Source organism: Dermacentor silvarum, chromosome 8 (genome assembly GCF_013339745.2).
Source record: "Dermacentor silvarum isolate Dsil-2018 chromosome 8, BIME_Dsil_1.4, whole genome shotgun sequence".
NCBI classification, from domain to species: domain Eukaryota; kingdom Metazoa; phylum Arthropoda; class Arachnida; order Ixodida; family Ixodidae; genus Dermacentor; species Dermacentor silvarum.
The window spans coordinates 147,771,317-147,795,623 of NC_051161.1; the positions used below are offsets into that span (position 1 = coordinate 147,771,317).

The 24,307-nt window shown below is 45.9% G+C and overlaps 1 protein-coding gene across 1 annotated transcript in view; it reads right to left on the reverse strand.

Moving 5' to 3' along the window:
• Nucleotides 1–291: 291 nt before the first annotated feature.
• LOC119461755 (microsomal glutathione S-transferase 3) overlaps nucleotides 292–24,307 on the reverse strand; it is an 84,187-nt gene continuing 60,171 nt past the window's right edge. The window contains exon 6 of the mRNA XM_037723131.2: nucleotides 292–464. Within this exon, the coding sequence (XP_037579059.2) occupies nucleotides 292–464 (173 nt within the window). The remainder of the gene's footprint in view (nucleotides 465–24,307) is intronic.

Genomic DNA, 24,307 nt, shown 5'->3' on the forward strand with positions numbered 1-24,307 from the left:
TTTCTTGCAGTTTCTTTACAACCATGGTGCATTCATGGCTGATTTGACTTGCAACGAATCCTTAATTCATATTGGCACTTGGAGCACACTGGCTGGTATAAGTGGTATTGCAATAAAGTGTTCAATTAATTTCCCTTCGAGTTGCGTTATGAGCCTGAACAGCTATTCTAACCACTCTGGTGGCGTAGTGGCTGTAGAATAAATGATCACGGCCTATGATGAAACAGAACTGTATTTACATCATGTACAGTAATTAAATCGAATGCTGTCCATGGTGGACGCTGTCTCTTTCTACTTTGTCGTCTTCTCGGTGCGTGCTCCCGCGTTCCTTGCAGTTGGCTTCTTCTTTTTCTCTAGCTCTTCGAAGAAGGGTAAATATTCAATATCCTCCGCCCCCGGAAAGGCGCGCAGTTTGAGTCTGTTACAGCAAAGAGAGTTCAATTGGGTACAGAAGTTGGACGGGTCGGCGTAATACAGAGCCGTTTGGAAGCTTCACCGAACAAGTTCTGATGTTTTCATCACGTCCTCGATGTACTTCTTGGATTCGTCCCGTCTTCCATAGTTGTCGTGGTGCATTTTCTTCGTAAAGAAGCACAAGATCACCAGCTTTCAGATTGTTCGAAGCTTGAACATTGGCATAGTGCGCTGAGCGCAGGCTAAGAAGATATTCTCTCCTCCATCTTCTCCAAAAGGGCTCCAGTAACTGCTTGCGATGAAGCCACTTTCTTGTGACCGTAGATCTTGACCCTGGCGTATCGACATCTTCGTTGTGGTAAGGAAGCCTTGTTAGTCGTTTACCGGTTAAGAAATGAGCCGGAGTAAGTATTTTCATTTCTGCTGGTGACGTTGACAAGTAAGTGAGAGGCCTGGAGTTTACTACTGCCTCTACCTCATACAATACTGTCGTTACTTCTTCTGGTGTAAGCTTTGCCTTACCAAGGATCTTCCGGAGGCTGGTTTTCACAGTTCTTATCAATCTCTCCCAGAAGCCGCCCCACCATGCCGCTCTTTCTGCGATGAACTTCCATTCTATTGTTCTTTGAGAGCAATAGTTTTGTAGCGCTCCACTGAACAATACTCCTACCAAGGAGGCGATTTCCTTTGACGCTTTCTTGAAAACCTGCGCGTTGTCGGTGTATATTACGTCAGGCAATCCACGACGCGATAAAAATCGCCGAAACGTGAGCAGGAAACCTTCTGCGGACAGTCCGGTGGTTAATTCAAGGTGTACTGCTCTTGTGACGGCACAAGTAAATAACACTATGTAGACCTTCGGCGTACTGTCTTTCATATATAGAGGTTCAGCAAAATCAATTCCAACCGCTTGAAAAGGATCAGATCGGCGTACTCGTTCACTTGGTAATGGTGCAACAGGTGCGCTGCTGGGCTTTAAGCGTGTCTTGATGCAAGCGTTGCATCCTCTGATGACTTTCTTTACAGTTTGTCTTCCGGGGGGTACCCAAAATTTCTCTCTAAGCTCGGCGAGGGTATCTAGCAGACCACCGTGGAGTGTACGTTTATGGCAGTCTCTTATGACAAGTTTTGTCAGTTGGTGAAGCGGAGGCAACAAAATAGGATGTTTAGCTTCTTCCACTTCCTGTGAGAATTGCAGTCGTCCACTTACACGCAACCTTCCTGCCATGTCGAGAAAAGGATGAAGCATTCTCAGGTCTGAATTGCGATTCAGCTGTAGTTCCTTTTCAAAGCTTGCTACTGTTCCAAAAGGCACCCTTGTCATGTGCCATTCCTCTATTTCAGGATCTGGTTTTCTCCTAGAGGGTATATCCTTGAACCATAGGAATCTCAACGCATCTCTGTCTTCCATTTTTACGCTAATCTGGAGAAAGGCTTTCTCTATGTCAGCTGTCAGAGCAATACGGTTCATACGAAAACGTATGAGAAGAGCAACCAAGTCGGCTAGTAGCTTTGGTCCTTTCTCGAGATGGTCATTGAGGGACGATGAATCAGGATCGTGAGAGGATGCGTCAAAAACTACTCGTACTCGAGTAGTTGTAGACTCGCTTCGCACAACAACGTGATGCGGCATGTAGTAGACCTTAGAGGGCTGCGCCTCAATTTGGCTAGGTACTCTCTCGGCGTGACCCATCTTCTTATAGTTCCTGATGGTGGTATCATATTCTACGGCAAACTCTGGATTGTTCTTCATTTTCTTTCCGAGACACATCAGTCACTTCCGTGCTTGCAATCGGTTATCTTCTAGTTGTCCACAGCTTTCTCTCCACGGAAGAGCTACTTGGTAGCGACCGTTCACGAAGGCGATATCGTGTTCAAATTTTTCTAGCACCATATTAGGTTCCTTATTTGGAGTGTTTTCGACTGGCGTAATCCCGATGCTCTCTAACTCCCAGAACTTCCGAAGTAGATCGTCGATAGAGTCAGTAGATGCACTTACTCGCAATACGCATGCGTTGAGTGCTGCTTCCAAAGAGGTGTTAAACGAAAGTGGTCCTTGTAACATCCAGCCAAATGCAGAACCCAGCGCCACCAAGTCTTCCTGGCAATGGTATCGTTTCATTTCTCCGGACATGAATTGCCATAGCTGGTCAGCACCAATTAAAAGGCTAATACCAGGAACAGCAGCCATGCCTGGTAACTACAGCTTATCTGCAATGAGGTGTCCGTCGCTTTCAATGATTGTAACAAAGTCATGCTCGAGTGGTACTTGAACAACATCCTTGCAGACGAACGGTACTTCAATGGCCTGTACCAGGTATTCCCGATTTTCATACTGACTGCGAAGTTTTAGTTCGACAATGCGATGTTGGATGTTAACCGAGCTTGTCTGTCCAAAAGTATTTAGCTGTAAATTCACAGATCCCAGTTCTTTCAAGCCAAGTGTCTTGGATACGTCTTCACGAATGAACGTGCGCTGGCTTCCACTGTCTACAATTCCACGAATGTAGGCCCTCTGCTTTTGTCCGATGATCCATGCTCGAAATGTCTGCAATAAAACCTCCGCATCCACGAACGAATGAGAGCTGGTATGAAGACTGTTCGCGGTTACGGGTCTTTTTTGTACCGTCTTCTTAGGTTTCCACTTGGGATCGCACATTGAGGAGACGTGTCTTCCTCCGCATGTTCCACACTTGATTTTTCGATAACAGTCTTTGGCAAGATGTCCTCTCACGGTGCATCGATAACATCAGTTCTCTGTAGCCAATTTCTTCAACTTTACTTCATGGTTCATGACGCTTTCACAAACTGGAGTTGAGTGCTTTGAAGACCCACAGAAGAGACAGTCCTTGTCTTTAACTTTCGAGGAAGATTGCAGGACAGCTGCTGTTGGTAAGGTGGAGTGCAAGTTTCTTCTCTCCTCGGGTGGTTTAGCGCATTTCTTTCCTTTAAAGTCATAAACTCCACTTCTTTCTCGGCTTTCAACTTCCACGCGAAGATAGGTCAAGAGTTCTTGCAACTCCTCATCGGCTGTTGCTGTCATTGAATCTTGCTGTTGTACAGAGCCTGAACTGTCGATAGCAGACGGTGATGACTTTGAACTGGCTTCTTTTCGGTAATAGCCAATGACAATGTCTGCTGGCAATGCCTTCAATAGAATGTCCGTCATCATAGTTGCATAGCTGGCAGGACTGACGTTTAGACCTTTCAGGCCTCTAATATGGCACTGCACATAATCCAATAGCCTTCGAAGATTGTATACATCTTCTGAGGAAGCAACTGCTGGTAGTGTGCGCAGACGGTGTAGATGCTCCTGCACAATGCGGCGCTTATCGCCAAAACGACTCTTTAGAATTTCGATGGCGTCGTCGTAGCACTCGCCTGTCGCTTGTAGACCAGAAATTGAAGCTGCTGCTGTACCGCTCAGAAGATTCTTCAGATATTGAAATCGTTCTCCTTTCGTCAGCCTTTCGTTTTCATGCACAGATGGCTTGAATTGCTCCCAAAAAGCAGGCCAGTGACAAAGCTGTCCGTCGAATGTCTGCAACTGTAGAATTGGAAGCTTGATTGACTTGCGTGGCGCGCGATCATCGAGTGCATTTGATGAACCTGCAGCTGCGGAAGGGGCAGACGTAGAACACTGATTTTGACGGAGTAGCCACTCCCGAGCCTTCAGCTCTCCCAACATTCCTCGCGCAGCATCTTGATAAGTCAACACAGTTTCAAATTCTGTCGCGAACTCATCCTCAGGGATAGCTTCTTCTAGATCGGCGTTAAGCTTGTCCAAGTCCTCATTATTTGCGTGTAGTCGTTCGATCAAAGATGAAATCTTTGCACTGTCAGCGCCTTTAATCACGGCTTTCGCTTCATTGATGAGACGCGTATTCATCTGGCGTCGCGCCGTTCGCTTTTCTTTAAGGACCTTGAGGCGGTTCATCTTGTGTTTCAAGCATGTAGGACCTCGCTCACCTTCTCGGATGAATGCTGAGTAGATGTCTTATCACGGCGAAGGGTAATGGCGGATGGTCCAGTTCGGTCGTACCGGCTGGCTTTCGGAAGAGGTTTCCGCTGTCCCTACGACGTGCTGTCTTCGCTTTCAAAGTTCCCGATGAGCACTCCAGGCGTGTAGAGTCCCAGCGAGCACTCCCGGGGGGTTTCGGCACCAGAATGTAGAATAAATGATCACGGCCTATGATGAAACAGAACTGTATTTACATTATGTACAGTAATTGAATCGAATGCTGTCCATGGCGGACGCTGTCTCTTTCTACTTTGTCGTCTTCTCCGTGCGTGCTCCCGCGTTCCTTGCAGTTGGCTTCTTCTTTTTCTCTAGCTCTTCGAAGAAGGGTAAATATTCAATAGTGGCTATAGTGCTGTGCTGTTAAGCCCAAGGGTGGGGAATCGAATCTTGGTGGCCACATTTCGATGGGGGTGAAATGCAAAAATGTCAGTCTGCCGTGCATTGGGTGCATGTTAAAGAACCCCAGGCGGTCAAAATTAATCTGGAGTCCCTCACTACAACCTGCCTTGTTATCAGATCGTGGTGGTTTTGGCACTTAAAACCTCAGAATTTCAACAGCTTTTCTGAGAGGCGGTCACATTTAATCCTGCCTGCCCTTTTTCTTCTTGTTCCACAGTACCCAACCATGTACTCGGACACCAACATCGTCTTCAACTGCGTCCAGAGATCCCACCAGAACTTGTAAGTGCACAGTCACCTATTTTCTCTATCAGAGCATTGTGTTCGGTTAGATGAGCTGCAGAGCGTGACATTGCACAGGTGCTGCAGCACTGCAGTTAAATTTTCATTCTGGGCAAGCAAAAAGAAAGCAAGCAAAAAAAAAAAAAAACACATAATCATAGTAGACAAATTCTACCAGGGTGAATTTTTTGTGAAGCATTAGGGGTGCTATTTTGGATGCTCAAATTCCATGACATTGTCAAATTTGCCATCTTCACTTGTCATCTTTCATTGGCTCACATGGTGGCTACGCTTTCCCTCATTGGCTCAAAACACCAACACTGCACAATTTAGCAATATGATGGGATTTGAATGTCCAGAATAGCACCTACGCCAGGCTTTTGAAAGTTGCCAGAAATTTGCAAAACCTGTTTTTCCGCTCGGGTGTACTACTCACTTAGATAAGTGGTGTTGGTTTCTGTACTCTCCAGTTTTCAGTGCCATCATAGCCATTTTATCTTTAGTATGATGTCACCTTTGTGGGGTCTCAAATGTGCTCTTGGGACAAAGGAACGACAATACAGTAGTGCAAACAAACAAAAGGGCATTTATTGCACCTTTCATACACTGATACACACTAGCCGAATTACTATGCATAGAACAGTCACATGGGGGTGCGACAAATCAAGGAAGTCCGGCTCACAGCGACCGGATAGCGAGCGAATATGTTCGCCCCCTGCTATGACACCATCGCCTAGTCGTTCACGTGTACGGTCATGTGAACGGTGGCGCGTTGGAACGATCCGTGTTCGACCATACCGGTGCCCTGCTCCCAGCCACGCGAGACCGTCTCGCGAAGCGTGGATCGGCACATGCGCGGGACATCCGCATCGCTCGCCGATCCCAACCTGAAGAGGAAGCGCCTTCCACCTTTTTCTCCCAAGTCACCCCGCCGTTCGTGGCGTTAGCATCGCGACACTCGTGCCATCTCTCGCAATGCGCCGCAACCACCACAACCACGCGGAGAAGCCGGATTACAGGAGATGCGAGCTATGCGGGGAAAACAACATCAGGGGACGCGTGAGAGTCTCGCATCCCCACACCTTAATTTATCTGATGGGTTATCTATTCGTCAAGTGGCCAAGGCAATAGTTTTGCTTGCGGGATGGGTGATTATTTAGTGCTGATTTGATGGCAACATTGAAACCATGCGGATTGAAGGGATGCACAGTGTTTTTGGAAGAGCATCTCAGTCTTATGCAGTTCTAGAAAAAAAAGTGCCATGGTGAGCAGCAATCTGTGCAGGCACAAGGTAGACAGCATTTGCATTATTTATGCAGCAGGACAGATGGTGAGATGGCAAAGTTAATGAGGCTGTAAAAAAGAAATGATAAAAAATGTGGTAAAGGTGCAAGCTAAATTAAGATGCCTTGGGTGTAGGTTAGCAATATGTGTTTTCAATTTATATTTGGTGATGTGGGTGTGGTGTGAAGGATCAGAGTAAGTATAGCTACGTGATTCTCAACTGCTTCAAGTGTATTAGACAGGTTAGATTGATGTGTGTCCACTAGTGCTGGACATTTGTTAGATAAGCTAGTAATCTCACAGAGAGGGGAGCAAAGCGCAAGTTCTATCGAAGGTAGCCAGCGTGCAGTTGGCTTTGCTAGAGATAGCTGTTATATGAGAGGACGAAGAAAGGACATGGAAAGGGTCACGCCAAGGTACTTACATGTGTTGGCAGAAGGTATTCAAGGGCTGTAGATGACATACTTCGTGGACGTAAATACTTTTTGCGAGTAAACGAAACTAATAATAATATAATAGCGTTCATTGACATTAACAGCTATTTTGTTAATCTTTTTGCAATGATGGTAAGTCATTGTCATTAGAGATTGAATGATAAACGACACAATTCCTCGTGAACAGACATATGCTAGAAGAGATATTAGCTGGAAGATTGTTAATGTAAGTTAGAAAAAGAAGTATCCAAAAACAGTGTCTTGGAGCAGCCCAGAAAGAGCAGGACTTCTGTTCAGTCCCCCAACATCGTGTTTATAAATCGCATACCTAACTTATCTAGTGCCATTTTCCCGTCTCGTGCAGCCTTGAGACCTACCCGCAGTTCCTGATGCTGTTGTTCCTTGGTGGATTTGAGTATCCGGTGAGTGCTATAAGCTGTCATTCATGCAATGTGAGAACAAGCCTTAGCACTGTTGAGTGCGAAGTTGCTGCCTCAATTCGCAGTCATGTTGTGAGCGTTTCAGCATGGCTTGGATACGTAGACACCCTGAAACAGAGTTTTACGAAATCTCATCTTGTTGGGAACGAACATGGCATAAGGAAAATAGGGATATTGACAATAAAGTTTTAAAAGAGGGGGAAAAAAATCCTGCAGGCTTCGCCCGAGTTTGGCCTCTATTAAAGAACTGTGCTGCCAAAAAGGCATAATAACTTATTTTGTGGAAATCTACGTGTGGTCTTATAGCCTCATACTCTTGTTACAAACTGTCAGAGTGAGAGCTCGGGTGTCATGTTCATGCTATGGTTTGTTGTGGGCACACCTTGCCACTACACTTTAAGGAATACGCTGACCAGGATTCCCCAAAATAAAGCAGCTTGATCAGGCCAGAATCTGTTGTGCATCCCACCAAACTGCTTATGTATGTAGCCTTATTGTGCCAATCGCACATTTATGTATGCAGCTGCATAAATGCGCATAGATTGGGCACTGTGTAGCTAGTGCACCGGCAGGGGGCCTGGTGTGAATTCCTGCAAGTTTGAAATTATAGCCATAGCCACGTCGCTGGCACCACCTTGAAACCGAAACTAACGAAGCCTATTCGATCTGTAGTCACCGATGAAGATTCGGTGCATGTGTTGACTGTACTTTCTGTGCATCTGTAGTGGCAGTATGACAATGGTCGAGATACGGGCTGTGATTTCATAGCAATGCCTTCTGCTCGATTCTGTGCCACTCTTATCCACCGTTCATGGCCGGCTGATCCCATTGATAATGCATGCAGAGCGTCGCTTTGACCACTGACAAAGGGTGAAAAGTAGTGGTGTTCGAATATTCGAAAACTCGAATATTCGGTTCTAATTGGTTAGTATTCGATTCGATTCGAAGGACACTTTAACTATTCGAAATATTCGAAACCCCCTAAAATTGCTGTTGTCTGTCCTTTAAGTCAGCTTTGCCCCACAACAGCTCTGTTATGCAGCAAAGCGTACAAATTACTCTGCAGTGAAGTATATCCAAAAGTATGATGTGGTCTTGGGGGCCCCCGCTGGTGCTTATGGCTACCCGACCCTATCAGATCAAGTACCCACACTGTACTCCCTCTTCTTGCACCTGGAGAACACCAGCTGCCAGGTGGAAACCTCTGCATCTGCTACTAATCTGCCTAAAAACACAGTTTCTAAACTACAAGTTTGACCAAGTAGTACGCCAGGATGCTGCGCTGTGCAGACTTGGTGCAAGAGGGGTTTTCTGCTCTTGTAAAATTTCACAACCCTGTCCTGCACTGAACCTGGGGTTGAACCAGTCCGAAACGGTTCCTCCATAAATTTTGGGTTTGGTTCCAAGATGGCAGAAAAAATATTGGTTTGGTTCTGGTTCAGCTGAAAATAAGGGTTCAGCTCCACTTTTCTGTTCTGTTCCGACTTGGTTCGACACCCTGGTGCTGAAGCTATATCTGAGGGGCCAGAGGTCAACACGAAGCAGACCTATAAGGGGCTTCTGAGGCCAAGAAGTTGAAGTGCGATCCGGATCCGCCAACCTGCTATCTAGTGTCGCCGGTGTCTCAGCTGTGGGAATTACGTCTCCTTTGCCAAGAAGTTTCAGTAGGATATTGCATGTAACTGATCTTAACTACATGTTGGCAATTACAAAAATGTGCTATGCCACGGTTTCTCATGGATGGGAGTTGACTGTGCACAAGCCATATATACTCATATTATTACCCGCATGTTATGGAATTGAGTCATGGTGGTGTCAGTGACTGTAAACTGTGCCCGAATGAATTTGCTATGTGTAGGAGCAAATACCACATTTGTTGCACTCATTTCCAGGTTGCTCTGTGCTGGGGCAGGATTCTTGACCCTTCAATTTTGTGGATACAATCACGTCCTTAGGAAATCTCTATACTCGCACTGGATGCATAAGATACTATGGCCGACAGTATGCTTGGCACTATGCCAGGAACGTTGTCTCTCACAAGTCCCAAATTTGCAAAAGTGTTTGCATACCCAAAAGTGAATGATCAAGAATACCACCCCTGGTCGATCACCGCATTACAGGTGATTGGCCAGGCTGGCTAATTAGTTTTGTATACAATACTGGCTAAGTAGACATCCATATTTGTACATGAATGTTGTCTCCTGTGTGTCCTTCATCTATTGAGTGCAGATAATTTCAAATCTCATTTATAATGCTCACAAGAAAACCAAGCAATTCAGGTCTTGCTGTGAATGGTTCGAATCTCCAGAGCGCCCTTTCTCGAGATGAGAACCCCTATAAGTAGCCAAGCGCTAGGCTGGGAGGCATGTCTGCCCATAAGAAACATCGGTCCATTCAAAGTCATACTTTGATTCTAACCCAGCAGCTCCCACATACGAGGCAGATGCTCAACCATTTCACAACTGCAGAGTACTCTACTTTCTGGTGTATAACATGCAGGCTTATTCCAAAATTTTCGGCAGTGCGTCTTATACATATATACATTTTTTCTTTTTGGCAAATTCTGAATTGATTTTGATTAGGCCTTTTTTCAACCTTTACACTGGCCCATTATGAATGATGCATCCTAAAGGCAAAACTGAAATGTCAACCTGCCAAAAGTAGAGTGCCATAACAAAAAAAGAAAAAGAAAATAATAGGAGAGTGATACGGGAAAAAAAATGCTGCTGTGCGAGTTTTCAGATCACGGAGTCCGCGGATGTTTCGGAGGCCGCAGGCTACAATGGCAAAATATGAGGACAGCTACGTTGCTTGCGGGCATATACATATATTCTAAGTTCACTTTCCTATTCTTTTCTATTACTTCTTCATATTAGTCCACCGTGGTCAAGTCACACGAGCTCGTTGCAACGGGTATGGCCACAGTGTCATCATCATCAGGTTTATGCACTGCAAAGCATTGGCGATAAGAGCTCACGCAAGCATGTGGCAAACGCTTCCAGATGACTTTAAGGAAAAAGTGGAAAAGATTCCAAGCTTTTGTGAAGAAAGAAATGGAAACTCATGGAATTGCTGACAGCCATATTATAAATATAGATGAAGTGCCAATCACGTTTGACATACCAATGAAAAGGACTGTGGCACAAAGAGGTGATAAGGTCATCACAATTAAGACACATTTCACAGTTGTTCTGCCGTGCTGTGCCGATGAGAAAAAGCTTCCGCCGATGCTAATATTTAAAAGAAAAACTGTGCCTTTCCACCCGGCATTGTCATCCAAACAAATGTGAAGGGTTGGATGGGTGAAGAAATGATGGGCAGCTGGCTCAAAAAGCCGAAGTGACCAGATGGATTTTTTAACGTCGAGAAATCCCTTCTGGTCATGACAACATGCGGACGCACATTACTGAACTGACGCTCAAGCGCATGAAAGCGAAAAACTGCACTGCGGTAGTAATCCCAGGTGGGATGTTGAAAATTACGTAGCCTCCAGACATCGTGGTGAACCGCTGTTTTAAAGCTGTTTTGCGGCACATGTGGGAGGCATGGATGACTGAAGGGGCTCATAGCTGTACAGCGACAGGGTGCATGCGGCACGCTTCATTCAGCGAAGTGGGCCTGCGATGCCTCGAGTGTGGTTTCAGTGGTTACAGCCACTGCAGGGTTTCGCAAAGCAGGCCTACTAGATTAAAAAGTGCTCGAGGATATTAGAAGCAGTGATGACAGCTATTCAAAAGATGAAGGGGAGGCCCCAGCGATGCTACTGCCAGAACTTGCCGAAATTATTGACAGCCTGTCGGAAGACGATGACGTTGAAGGTTTTCAGTGAATAAAATATTTCTCCTCCGTTTATGTGGGATGTTTCTTATGCATGGTCGTCAAAATTTTCTCCCACAAAATTGGCGCTTTGAAGTGTTCTTACACAGATGAAGTTCTCCGATACGTTAATTAGTAAGTACGGCAAGTTTATGCAGCCACACGTAATGAAGCTTATTTGTGACAAGTGAGTAAATATAGGTGTCTTATATACCTATTTTTTCTTCAAATCTTGCAAAATGTGGTGGGTGCGTCTTATACGCCGGAAAATACGTTACCTATTATGAATTTTCCTTTCGATGTAAAGCAATTTTTAGAGCACAGCTCTTAGGTGCCTGCTCCTGCGGCAAGCGTCCGCGTCGTCCCTTGTAACCGAGCGAACGAGCACAGCGAAGGATGAAAGAGCGAACGTGGAGTGCGAGTGAAAGACATCGATAGATAAGAGAGCGCGAGAAGGAAAGCAGAGGAGGAGGGTATGGCGAAATAGTGAGAAGAAAAGCATAGTGCGGCGTTGATGGCTACGAGATGGTGCCAAAGTAGCGCATCGTCTGGGAGGTGTGGCGGTGGCTGCTGCTGTGAATCGTGCCCACGCGTCACCCACGCACTAGCTCTCGCGATCTCCAGATTAGCGAGGCAGTCACGCCACACTTCGCCTCGTTTGCAACGTGCCGTAGAAGAGACTGTCCGCGCCAGCCAATATATCCAGAAATGAAAACATGTGTAGCTCTGTGCTCAAATGTTGCATTAGGGAGTATCGTAATCGTCGATGAACTTTTTTGTGTCGATCTGTGTCAAAATATAAAATAAAGAAAAGCAGGGGTGCAAGAAAGCCCAACAATTTCAGCTGCTTGGTGAAGTGACACCTGTGCAGTAGCATTACCATCATAGCTTTTCCTTGAGTGTCAAGAAAGGTTGCTGTCAAATACAGATATAATACAGAAAAATGTAATTCTGCACAGCCACTGCCAAGTACCTAGTTTTTTTTTTTTTTTTTTGTAAAAGGGAAGGTAAGGATGGCCTCTTAGGAGAGTAAGTCAAGGTGGCATGTTACATGCTCATGAAATTAAGTGCAATGGAGCGCTGATACTATTTGTTGTTCCCGTGTAGCCCACACTTTATCATCTCTGAAACGGAACAGGTCCACGATAGCACACCTTGGTTGCATGGTGATAATATTTTTGTTCCTTTGGTCACTTGCGCGAACACCTAAGCACCACCTCAACAGAGAACATGTGAGCAAACCTGAAAGTAACATTCAAGGCATTTTGTACAGTCTTGGGATGTACGGCACCGAGGTATAATTGCACGCTTTTGCATGGGTGTATGTGTGACACAGGCTCACCTAGCGGATGATGTCATGGGAATGGAATGGCTCACATATCTCAGCAAGTGAGTGATTGAGTGTTGGCTGCCTGTTTTGTTGAGGTGGTTATGCTGTGCAAGAACAATATGATCATCGGGCAAGTGATGTGAAAATGTTTTTTCACTCTACAGAAATTTGCTGCCTGTTCCGGACTGTTGTACTGGCCGGCAGGATTGTCTACGCCATCGGCTACTCCACAGGAGGTACGTCAGTTGTCTGAGCCCTGGCTTTGGCTTCAGCTATGGAAGTTGTTTGGTGACTTATACTGGGAGAGGATCCACAGGAGGGTACGTCGTTGTCTGAGCCCTGGCTTGGCTTCAGCTATGGAAGTTGTTCGGTGACTTATACTGGGAGAGGAATACAGTAGAACCTCGTTCATTCGTATTGAAAAAAAAGGAAAGAAAGAATGTAGTACCTGGGAAAACATGATTCGAGGTCACTAAAAAATTATGCTCAACTGTAGTTGACATTTCCATAATGCAAAGTGTTGCGCAAATAATTGCAGCGTGAGGTGCCGATGCGCACAGGTCTTTTGGGGCCCGTAACGCGCATTGTTGTTTTGGCGGCTTTGGCAAATTTGCACGCCTTGAATTCGGCCTCAGTCAGCAGCTTTTTTGGGCGGGGCATTTTGGCTGAGAGCTTTGTCATGCCGACTCGGTGAGAATCGCTGTGATACGAGACACCGACAAGCTTCCGAAATAGTGGAGCCCGAGTGGCCTAGGACCCGCTTTGTCGTTTTAAGATGGCTATGGGAAACCGAAATTAAATTAACAGTATGGGCAACACCGGAATGCAGTGCTGCTAGAGTAAAGCATGACGCTTGGTTTGCGTCGCCTGTAGCAGGGAACAGTGGTGTGTTTGGCTTATCACCTAATAAAAGCGTGGGGTATGCTTCCTACACCACACTTATTGTGAAATAGATGAGTGAAGGTGCTTATTGATATAGGGTTGTCGGTGATAGCTGTGAATGGCGACAGGCAACAACCTGTGAGATTTGCTGGTAATGGAACAGGAAACCGAGTGCGTGGGGGCATTTCCATGCGACACAGGCGGGCGAGTACTGTGGGGAGCTGCTGCTGCGGATGCCTACTGCTCTCAAACTTTTTGCCATTTGTCGCAATCTTGATGCAAACATTGGCACTGGGAAATCGTACGAAACATGGTCATATCAACGAGGTTCTACTGTATTTCAGCTGCTTGAAAAGCCTGCCACCAGTGGTTCAAGAAGTGAGGCTAACATTGTCGCCACACTGGCAAGTTTTGGTCGGCAATTGCAGATTCTCTGTTGGCATTCTGGCTTCTTATGCATGTTTAGTCATGTTCCCCTTACTGCTGCCTTTAATGAGTGGAGAAGCCATATTGGGCATTATACATGACGCAATAATGACCAGCATACATTGTTTACAGTTCTTCTGACAGACGTCATCTGAGTGCACGTCCTCCAACGGAACAATGCAGACTTCCAGTGACCATATTTTACCAGCTAACCATTGTTACAAAGTTAATGCTCAGCGTAAGACAGGCCTACACGTATCGGAACTTTCCCGAACGGTGTCGCCGATTCTACAGTGAGAGAACCTTGCCTAACCAGATTGTGTGCACGATGCGAATAGTCGTGTACATTTTGGCACGTACGCGACCACCAGCTATCGCACTGGAATGTACGGTGAGCCATGTATAAAGGTCCAGTGCACTTATCAGTCGAAATCTGATTTATGGGTCAACTGTGCTCGCCGCGATCATTGTGCTTTGAATGTTGCTTGCTTTTCTGGGCTCAAGTTTTCCCAGTAAGTACAGAGTAGACCGCTTATAACGTAAGTCCCCGGAGTCACGAATATCCGCACTATAAGCGGTACCACACTATAACCAAAGCAACAATTTTCAAGGCCCGCACATATGCAAAACATGCCCACCGAGCCGCCACGCATATGCGACAGTCGAGGAATGCGGCTAGAACGTTTGCATTCGATTTACAGTCGAATCTCATTAATTCGAACACTCTTAATTCGAACTTCCGGGTTATTCGAACTGACGCTGTGTCCCGTCAAAGTTATGTGTATTCCAATGGGCAAAAACGCCCGGTAATTTGAACGCAAAATCATTTGCGACGGTTAATTCGAACATACCACGCACCGACAATGCTCTGGCAGCGTGCCAAATCACGCAGCGGCGCCTCCGACCGGCATTGCTCCGGCACCGCCATAGAGTAAAAGCTTAGGAGAGACCCCTCAATGGCGCGCGCAAACAAAAAAAAAATTAAATTAAATTAAAAAACGCGGCGGAGATTTCACCCTCTCTCAAATGGCAAGGTCTCCGATTCTGCGTTGCGCCGGAACATGCGTGCACGTGCCGACGTCTCAGCCACGCGTAAAAAATGGCGGTGAACCCTTCTCCTTTATGCTTCCTCTACTTTCTAGTCACGTGTTGACCTTGCACACTGTGGCTGCAGTGCAGAGGGAAGCAGCAGCGCTGTCCCAGTCCGGCCAACGAAACTGCCCATGCTGGCCAGTGGCAAACACCCGCTTCCCGGTAACGGCACAAAACGAAACTTCCAGGAGCTGGCGCAGGGCTGGCTGGAGCAGCGGCGCCGGCATGGCAGGGGGCGCGTACGTAGACAGTCGAAGGAGAGGGAGCTACGAGGGAGTTGAGAGGGAGGGCGAGGGGAGCCACCGAAGTGGGGGAGTTGCCGAGGCCAAATCTGCTTCCCTGCTGCCCTCGTTGGTTGGCGTGGGCATTTTCGTGGCCCTCGCTCGCTGTGCGCTTGCATGCCACGATATTTCACGACTCGCACCGTTCGTGCATCGTGCTATGCTGCAAGAATAATTTCGGTCCCCGTTTGAGGGGAGTGTTCGCCGTCTCAGCTGACTTCCGTACTCCCAGGCAGCCGCACTGTAACCGGTATTGTGTCCCCTGCAACTTCACTATAAGCGATACGCGCATACATAGAGTGCTATGGGTAAATTAACGGGACTCTGAAAAGACCGTATTATATCCGGTCCTGCACTATATAAGTGGTTGAGTTATAAGTGGTCTATACTGTGCTGTATTTTTCGGTGTATAAGACGCGTTTTCTTTCTGAATTTTTCGTCGGTCTGTCTTATAGAACGGTGTGACTTATGTACGATTCTTTTTTCCCAGAAAAACTGCCGTCAAAATCGGATTTCATGTTATGGCCCCACGAAGCGCGCTGGTTGACTTAATTGCTATGAGTGTTCTGTGCGTGTTATCGAGGTGCCATGTTCTTCTTGTGATCGAGTTCTCGAGCGCTGTGCGAGAAGGACGGAGCAGCTACGTAAGCGGCGGCAGGCCGACCGCGAGTCGACCAACCCAAAGTCGTCGCATCTGCAGATTGCTGTCAAGATATGGCGTGCGCCGCTGCGCAAACTACGCAGTTGCTACCAGAGTACAAGCCGCCCCCCCCCCTTCCTCCCGCACTGCCTTCTCGCGTTCCTCCCTTGTGCACGATTCGGCTCACCGGCGCACGCTTTCACTCGCACATACAGCATACGGCGCGCGGGGACAATGTTATTGTCCTGGTACCTTATACGGAACGTCGCGGCAACCATGGCAGCAGAAATGCGCCTGGAGTGGAAATATATGGCACCCATACGCTTGCGCATGACCCGCATGCACGGAGTGAAATGTCACTGTAATATTTTTTCAAAATAGCTTACCGAATGAACAGGTGCGTCTTATACACCAATGCGACTTATGAACCGGAAAATACGGTAGTTAGATTCCTGACTCACAGTTGTGACACATCTCTCTGGTTCTTCAACGTCACTACTATGCGACAATAATATGCAAGTGGACGCACATGCTGTTATACTTCGTATGTAAAAGGACAATATATTACAAAGGAAAAACTGCTGATCTGTGATTATGTGTCTGCACTTTTGTTAACACTGCCACCACACTGCACTTGATCCTCCACTGCCTTGCTACTGGGCGTGGCGGTCATTATCAACGGTTGCTCTCTGTGGTGAGGTATGCATGTGACAATGTTTTTCACATGTACTGTCTGTGCGAATCCACTATGCCTACGAGTGCTGTTGTCTTGGTCCCTTTGTGACGGTGCTGCAGTTGTTGGCGCTGGCCTGCTTTCTGAGTATGAAGCACTTGAATCCCTGTAGGCTTTTTAGAATATAGCAGGACTAGTCAGGGTAAGTGGCTACAGCTTCACATTACCGCAGCAGCCTTGGCCAAATCTCATCACAGTAGTCTATGTATTTTCTTAGGCAACGCACACACACATGCATGCACGCACACGTGCACATGCACACTTATTTTGATATACTGCAGCCTTATTTGACTATAGCAGGAGTGGGGAGGCAAACGCAGTGACAAAGTTATACAGACACAGGCAGCGCCTGAAGTTCACAAAGAATGCTTTGCATTAAAAGTTTATCAACAATGCTGTGTGCGTGCGTGTGGAGTGTGTTGCCCAAGAAAATGCTTAGGCCAATGTGACCAGACTGGCGCAAGGCTGCTGCGGTAATGTGAAGTTGTAGTCGCTTACACCGAACGGTCGGGCTATTGTAAAAAAGCCCTGGATTTAGATAATTTGATGTAATATATATATTATATGTATGTATGTGTATATATATATTTATATACATAAGACTGCCAATCTACCGCTACGGTGGCTTAGCAGCTATGGTGTTGCGCTGTTAAGCACGAGGTCGCGGGATCAAATCCCGCCCACGGTGGCTGCATTTTGATGGGGGCGAAATGCCAAAACGCCCTTTCTTCCATGCATTCGGTGCACGTTAAAGATCCCCTGGTGGTCATAATTGATTCGAAGTGCCCCACTACAGCGTGCTTCATAATCAAATCGTGGTTTTGTCACGTAAAATTCCAGAATTCAATTCAGTTCAATTCAGGGCTGCGAATCATCCCGAATTCAGGAGGACAGTCCTGACCTTTGAGTAAAAGTCCCCGAGTTCCGACTACATCCAGTCGGGACAACCAAGTGTCTCAACTTTAGATTTTTATTGTGATAGCAATTATATGGACACTCCAAGCAGATTTCTGCCATCGCCGTGAGGTTCCGTATAAAGTCCAAGGGAGATAAAATGGCGACGTTTAGCTGCGGCACCAAACGCGCATCTTGCGACCGGGCGCAAGGGCTTACAAAGTTATAATCCTTAAACACAGTGCCATGCTTAAAGGATTGGGTTGTCTGTTAGCAAAGACTTTTCTCGTAATATCCGTGAGACAGGAAAGAAGCTGTGGGACAGAACAAAAGAAAATTGGGATAAACGAGAAAGGGTGACACTAATGTATGATAAAGTGCGCATAAATGGGCACCTTTTTTCCTGGGACAGTGACCGTGAAGACATAGCTGATGTCCAAAAAAACGAAGAGCAAGGAACCTTAGGAAAGCGAGTCACTCGAAGTCAACAGAAGTAACCCTGCTGAATGTCAACGCGCAAAGTCTTGCAAGTAAAATAGATCATCTCGAAGCTGTTCTTTTGGAATTGAAACCAGACATTGTTGCTACCCATAAAACATGGAAGCAGCTATTTGATGTCTAAAAGATGTTTTGAACGTATAATTCAGAAGTCTAGTAGCTGTCTTGATCAAGACATTTTGTAGCTGTGGACGTTTAAAAGTACTTCAGTAAGCCCTGCTAACGTTACACTAAAAAGTTGGCTAACAGACATCTTGACAAGAACAACTGAACACTTTTATTAGACATTCTCTCAAATTTTCATGGCAGCAGCTACAGTAACGCGAGGTTTGTCCTCAGTTACAATTTATTTTAAGTGAGGCATGGACATCAGACATCAGACATCAAAAAAAATTTATATTGTTGGATAGTGTGATGCATAGGTTGTTTTTCCGGATGTGAACCATTGGAATAGTGTAGCATAGCCCGATTGGTCGACTAGTGCATTTTGCTTAGACCAATCAATTGAATGCCGCCGGTCACAATTATTTTTCATATAAAACAAGGTCTGTATTGTATGCCGATGTCATGCCAATGTGCCCCCTTTAACTGAAACAAGGATGTCACCTCTGCATGAAACACTGCACTGTCGACAGAAGTTTGCCCCGCTGGGTCTCCTGCGAACTGAAATAGTTTCTAGTAGGGAAACATCTCTGTCAGTGATGCTGCGGTTCAGGCAGAGATGACATCCTGGTATCAGTTACAGCCAGCAGAATAGCATTACAGAAGTATACGAAACAGAATGCTCTGCTACTATGAATTCTTAAATATAAAGAACGGTTCACATCTGGAAAAGCACTCTGCGCACCATTCTATCAGGCAATACAAATATTTTCTTCTGATGTCCGTGCCTCATTTAAGAGTAAATTGTAACTTACTTTGTGGGTGCCTCTTGTTACAGGGTCCCTGAAACGGTTCGGACAAGTTTTGTAGACGCGTAGAGTACAGCTACAGTAAAACATTCGCATTACAATTTAAGTGAAGTGTCTCATATTAAGAGAGCTACGGACAATTGCAAGTTATCCTCCTATCTAGCCATGCATTTCCTCCTCAACTCGTTCGCCGAGTGATCGGGGCTAAGCTCCTCCTTCGCTGGCTCTACATCATGTTGCGACGTGTTGTCATCTACTTCCGGTTGTCTTGGAGCCAGTGCGCGAAGGCTCTCCAACCTCTCTGCTAGCCGCCTGGCTCGTCAATCCTCAGTGAGAGCGATCAAGCAGCGTGCGTTGCGAGCGTTCTGTCGCAGCGCCGAGCGTGTCCGGTATTCCGGTAACCACAGGCAAGCTGGGTGTTTTGACGGATAGCCAGAGGCGTAAACTAAAGCCCCTCCATACCGCTGTGATGAAGGAGCTTCGTAGACGTACGTGAGCAGCCTGATCGGCATGCACGGTCCAGCCATTTGGTGGCACAGAGCTTAACCAGCCAAATACAGAACTAATATTCCTGTAACCAAGTGTAAAACATTTTAAACATATAAAAAGACAACATGTTCAAGATTACGCTCTTGCCAAAAATTTGAGCCAGCAGCAAAGTAGAAAAAAAACTTGGTTACTGCTATATTAGCTCTGTGTTTGGTTGAGCTTTGTGCCGCCAGGTGGCTGCACCTTGCAAGCCAGTTCACGTTTGTGCCTCCATTCATCACGTAAAATGTGGTAAAACGGCCAGTACACTTGCGCTTGTGTTTACTTGAACACCAGACACGCTAAACTCTATTGTGGCAATCCTTCGACGTGAAGTGACAGCCGCAAATGCGTAAATGCTGGCGCTGTTTGGATACCGACAGTCCGATGCGCTGCAGCCACTCTGCTTGTCTGCTGCCTTGCAGCGGGGCACGATGTCGCAGCTTGACATGTCGCTGATCGCTATGTTTGCAGCCCACAACGCAACAAGGGCAAACCATGGTGCTCGCAAAAAGAAAGAACAAGACCAACACTGACCGCGCAGCTCTCGTCAACACGGAGCACGTTTTAACTAAAACAGACTACACTTGCTGTGGGCCGGAAGTGCTTTTAGTGTAGCGATACATGTCCTTGTGCATTCTATTTCTGTTACTTTATTTTTATAGAAACAAATTAACTAATATCTAAACTATTACAAACAACATTTGTTCACCATAATGTTGGAAAAATTATCGATGACGCGCCCTGGGCAGCCAATCGGATAGCTGGCCCAGTGACGTGTTATGGTCAAATCGCGTCACTTGGTCACAAAATTCAGCCGATTGGCGTGCTGCGATCGGTAGCGATGTACCTTTTTAAAACCTTATAATAAATTACACACTTTACGTGGAGCGCTTAGATGCGTCAATTAATGATCAGAAGGACCTACTCTAATGACTCAGTACGTTTGTACAAGATCGTCAAAATCGTTTCAGTGTCCCTTTAAGTATCGCCATATGCTTGCAGAGCATCACGCAGAAATAATGGCCAGTTCTTCGGCATACCTTCCTTTAGTGAATTCCTTGCATATTGCATGTTATCAGTACTAAAAGATAAATCAGAATATGCTGCTATTTTTTACACACACTGTACGATGAGTTTTTCATGCAGTGCAATGCATAGAACATTACTGCAAGCTAAAATGCTGCAAGACATCTACTTCGCACCATGCGACACAGTCAAACTTTATTGCTTAATAAATGGGAAAAGATGCATAACGTGTAATTAACAAGAGTGACAAATAGCAGCAACGGTGGCCATGCATAGATCTTGAAGATGATTGCTGCCGCAGCCAGAGCAGGCCAGTCTTTGTAGCACTGGCTGCCCACAAATGCTTTCTGTTGCAGGTCACGCATGAAGGTTCTTGTAGACACAAGCAAGCAAAACCTGCACAGATGAGGGAAAAAAAAAACAGAAGAGGAAATGAGAATGTGCAAATTGGAACTTCAATTAGCAATATGTGCCAAACAAGAAGTTTGACTCGCATCAAAAATAAATTTAAGCCCTCCTTTGTCTTAAAGTACTGGGCTCTTAAGGTAGGTATGTGATGATGCTTAAAATTACTAGTATATTTCCTGGCACATAGCTATTAAAATGCAGAGCAGAGTCAGACAAAGAAGTGCCTTCAAATTAATATATGGTGTTTCATGAGTAAAAAGGCACTTATCAACTTGTCAAACAAGTGTGAGAGCCTCTCTGCAAAATATAATCAGTTTAAAATAGTTAAACATTCTGCAGGTAAATGATCTGCTATCTTGATTAAAAAGTTAAATTGCATTTTATATTAAACCAAAAGCAAGTTTGACATTTTTCATTGTCTAGCTGTTTCCTTTTTTTTCATACTTAAACATGACATAGTACAGGTTAAACAGGTAGCACACATAGGACTGGTGATAAAGTATCACAATGCAATGCTTCTAGGGGTCTAAGTGGCTTAGAGCAATGCTTTACACCAATAACGTGTCACCTTGGATGATACCTCATACAAAATTGAAAGTATCTCATCGTGTGATCAAATGAGAACATTCCCCCTGTCCTAGAAGTGTTAACGTACTGGTTGCGCTAGAAAGTGCAAAGTGATTTGTAGAGGTTGCAAGTTATAAGTGCATCTATAGCCCCAGGTAATTCTGAGCATCTGCATTGACTAGCAGTTGATAAGCCACTACACACAAAAAACTGTATTCAAGTAATGGTCCACCTAGGGAAAAGTGAAACGTGCCAGCCTAGTTAGAGGGCCAAAAAAATAAGTTGCTAAATTCTGATAACACCTCTAGATGACAAAACGACGCATAGATGACAAAAAAACAACACAGGTAAAATTAGAGTTGTGACAAATTTTTGCAAAGCAGCTCTGCACACTGCTGGAACCTACAGCATCATTCCTGTTCTACACGTACATGTGACAACACAGTCTCAGACACATGCGGCATCACACATCATGGTTCGATCCCCTCAGAGTAAGGTTAAATAATAGTCTGCACAACCTACCTGCGATGATTCATTCAGCAGGCACCAGCCAAGCAATGATGGTGGTAGAGCCAAATTGATGTTCGTTCTTGTATGGAAGCCTTGGCCATGTTTTATCAATCCAAGCAGCAAAGCATACATCCTGCAGCACACACGAAGATCTGAAATTAGACTCCTTGCTGATGCTGTACAGTAAATTCCTGTAAAGAAATTAAATCGCACAGAAAACCTTTTAGAATACACAACTCATCACGTACTGGCTTGAATACATTTGCGCATGGGAAGCAAGGTGCAAAGTACACTGTTGTAGCAAAATTTCGCTCTTGTATGAAATACTGGTGAATGGTGACACAACAGAGTTAATTTGTGAGTTCTTACATGCTATTGACTACCTACAGTTATGTTTTGGAAGGCTTAGGAAAACGAAGTAGCAGTAGAAGTAAACTGTACACTGGTGCTAGGAAACTTAGAATAATAGTGGCAGCTGATTAGGGACCAGTGCAAAAATTTTTAAAAATGCCCGTTTGCTTAAAGGGTCCCTGAAACGGTTCGGACAAATTTTGTAGGCGTGTAGGGTACAGCTATAGTAGAACATTCACACCACAATTTAAGTGAAGCGTCACGTATTAAGAGAACTACAAGCGATTACAAGTTACCCTCCTCCATAATCATGCTTTTCCTCCTCAACTCGTTCGCCGAGCGATCGGGGCTCGACCGGGGCTAAGCTCCGCCTTCACTGGCTCATGCGTCACGATGTGACGTCGCGCGATCACTTCCGGTAGAAGAACACGCGAAGCCTCTCCGACTCCGACCTCTCGGCCGTCGATCCCCATCGAAAGCCAAGCAGCGTGCGTTCTGTTCGACGATTAGTCGCGTCATGGACCCGGAGCTTGAGGAGCGGTTGCGCCGGATGAGCGAAGAGATGGGTTTTGACCCTTATACGACACACCTTTTCGCAATCCGCTCCACGCTGACGACGGCAGCAACGATTCGCCACCGCCAGACTCGCCGGATTCTCCTGATGACCCCGACGACAACAACGATCACCGGTAAGCGTAAACACAGAAATTGGAGCTGTCCAGCTTGTTACGGGGAAAATAATTCAAGTTGTACCGCGTGCACTTTACTATTTCTGCATTTACGTTCGATCGCGTTCTAACCGATTTGATTGACATGCTCTCTAGGTTATTTCGCGATGAATGTGTGGTATATATGATAACGACCGCCTCCGATGAATCTGGATGATGCAGGTGCGATTGTGGGCTTTGCGAGCGCATGCCAACGCCCCTTGAGCAAGTGTGTTGCCGTGACGTGGCACAAGTGGTTGAGGAAAGTCCGGACGGTTGCATTACGCAACATGAAGAGTTCAGGAGCGTCTGCCTTAGCCCCGCGGTACTAGGCGCATTGTATTGGGAGCTGCAGGAGAACGGTGTGGCGGTTGAAGGAGAAGTTCACAGGTAATGTTAGGGTTACAGTATATCTGGAACTTGCGAACTACAGTTAGCGGACTCCGATTGCAACCTTGACCGCACCACTTTATGCTCTTTGCCAGGAAGTATCGGTTTTTAGCGTACCGCCTCTTTACACGGTGGATTTGGAAGAGGCTGGGGAGACGCAACAGGGTCGTGTTACCTGCATGCGTCGTATCCGCCATCAGGAGACAGTTCCCGTCGGCCGAATACGTCGGCTTCAGATATCCACCTCTGTAAGCACGTTCAGGTATGACCGAGTTTATCAGATAATTGGCAGAAATTTAATAGCAGATTGTTTGTGCCATCAATGGTGCATTCATAAATGTGATGTTCCTTTCACATCACTTTATGGAATAAGGAGTCCTTTTTGGCAGCATAGAGATATACTACTTTGCCATCAGAACCAGCTAGATGAACGATCATGTTCTAAAGTACTTGAGTTTCCATCAAACCTTTCCTTCACTTTGCTACAGGATTCTGTAGATGTGCCAAAGCTCTCCCTCATAGTTACATGTAGCTACACAATTTTCTTTCAAACCTAACTCAGAAATTGGCACCACATGCAAACACCCACTAGCCGCTTGGCAACAAATATGGTTTGTGCACAGTTGGCGAGTGCTTTGATTGTAGTCACGAGGCCTGAACTAGTTCAATGATTAATATTTCTTCTCGATTTGCCCGTACAGGTTATCTGGAAGGTCCAACAAATACTGGCCCTTGGCTTGGTCAAGTCTTTGATGCTGCCCCAAGGAAAGGTGGCTGCCTGACTGCATTAGCCAAGTAGTTCTCTTCGCTTGCCTGCTCGGAACAGAGTGGGGCACATTTCACCAGACGGGTGTTAGTGTGTTGCGGGAGTGTCTCAACACTTTTATTATTGTGCAAGTACGCCCTGCGGCATAAATTCATGAACATAATAAGGCCTCTTTCCAGGGTTACATGCAGGAGTGGCATAAACATAAACAAAGGACCGTGTGTCCATTGGCAAAAGTCAGGCGGACGGCCGAGTTGTTGGCCCAGGCTACGTA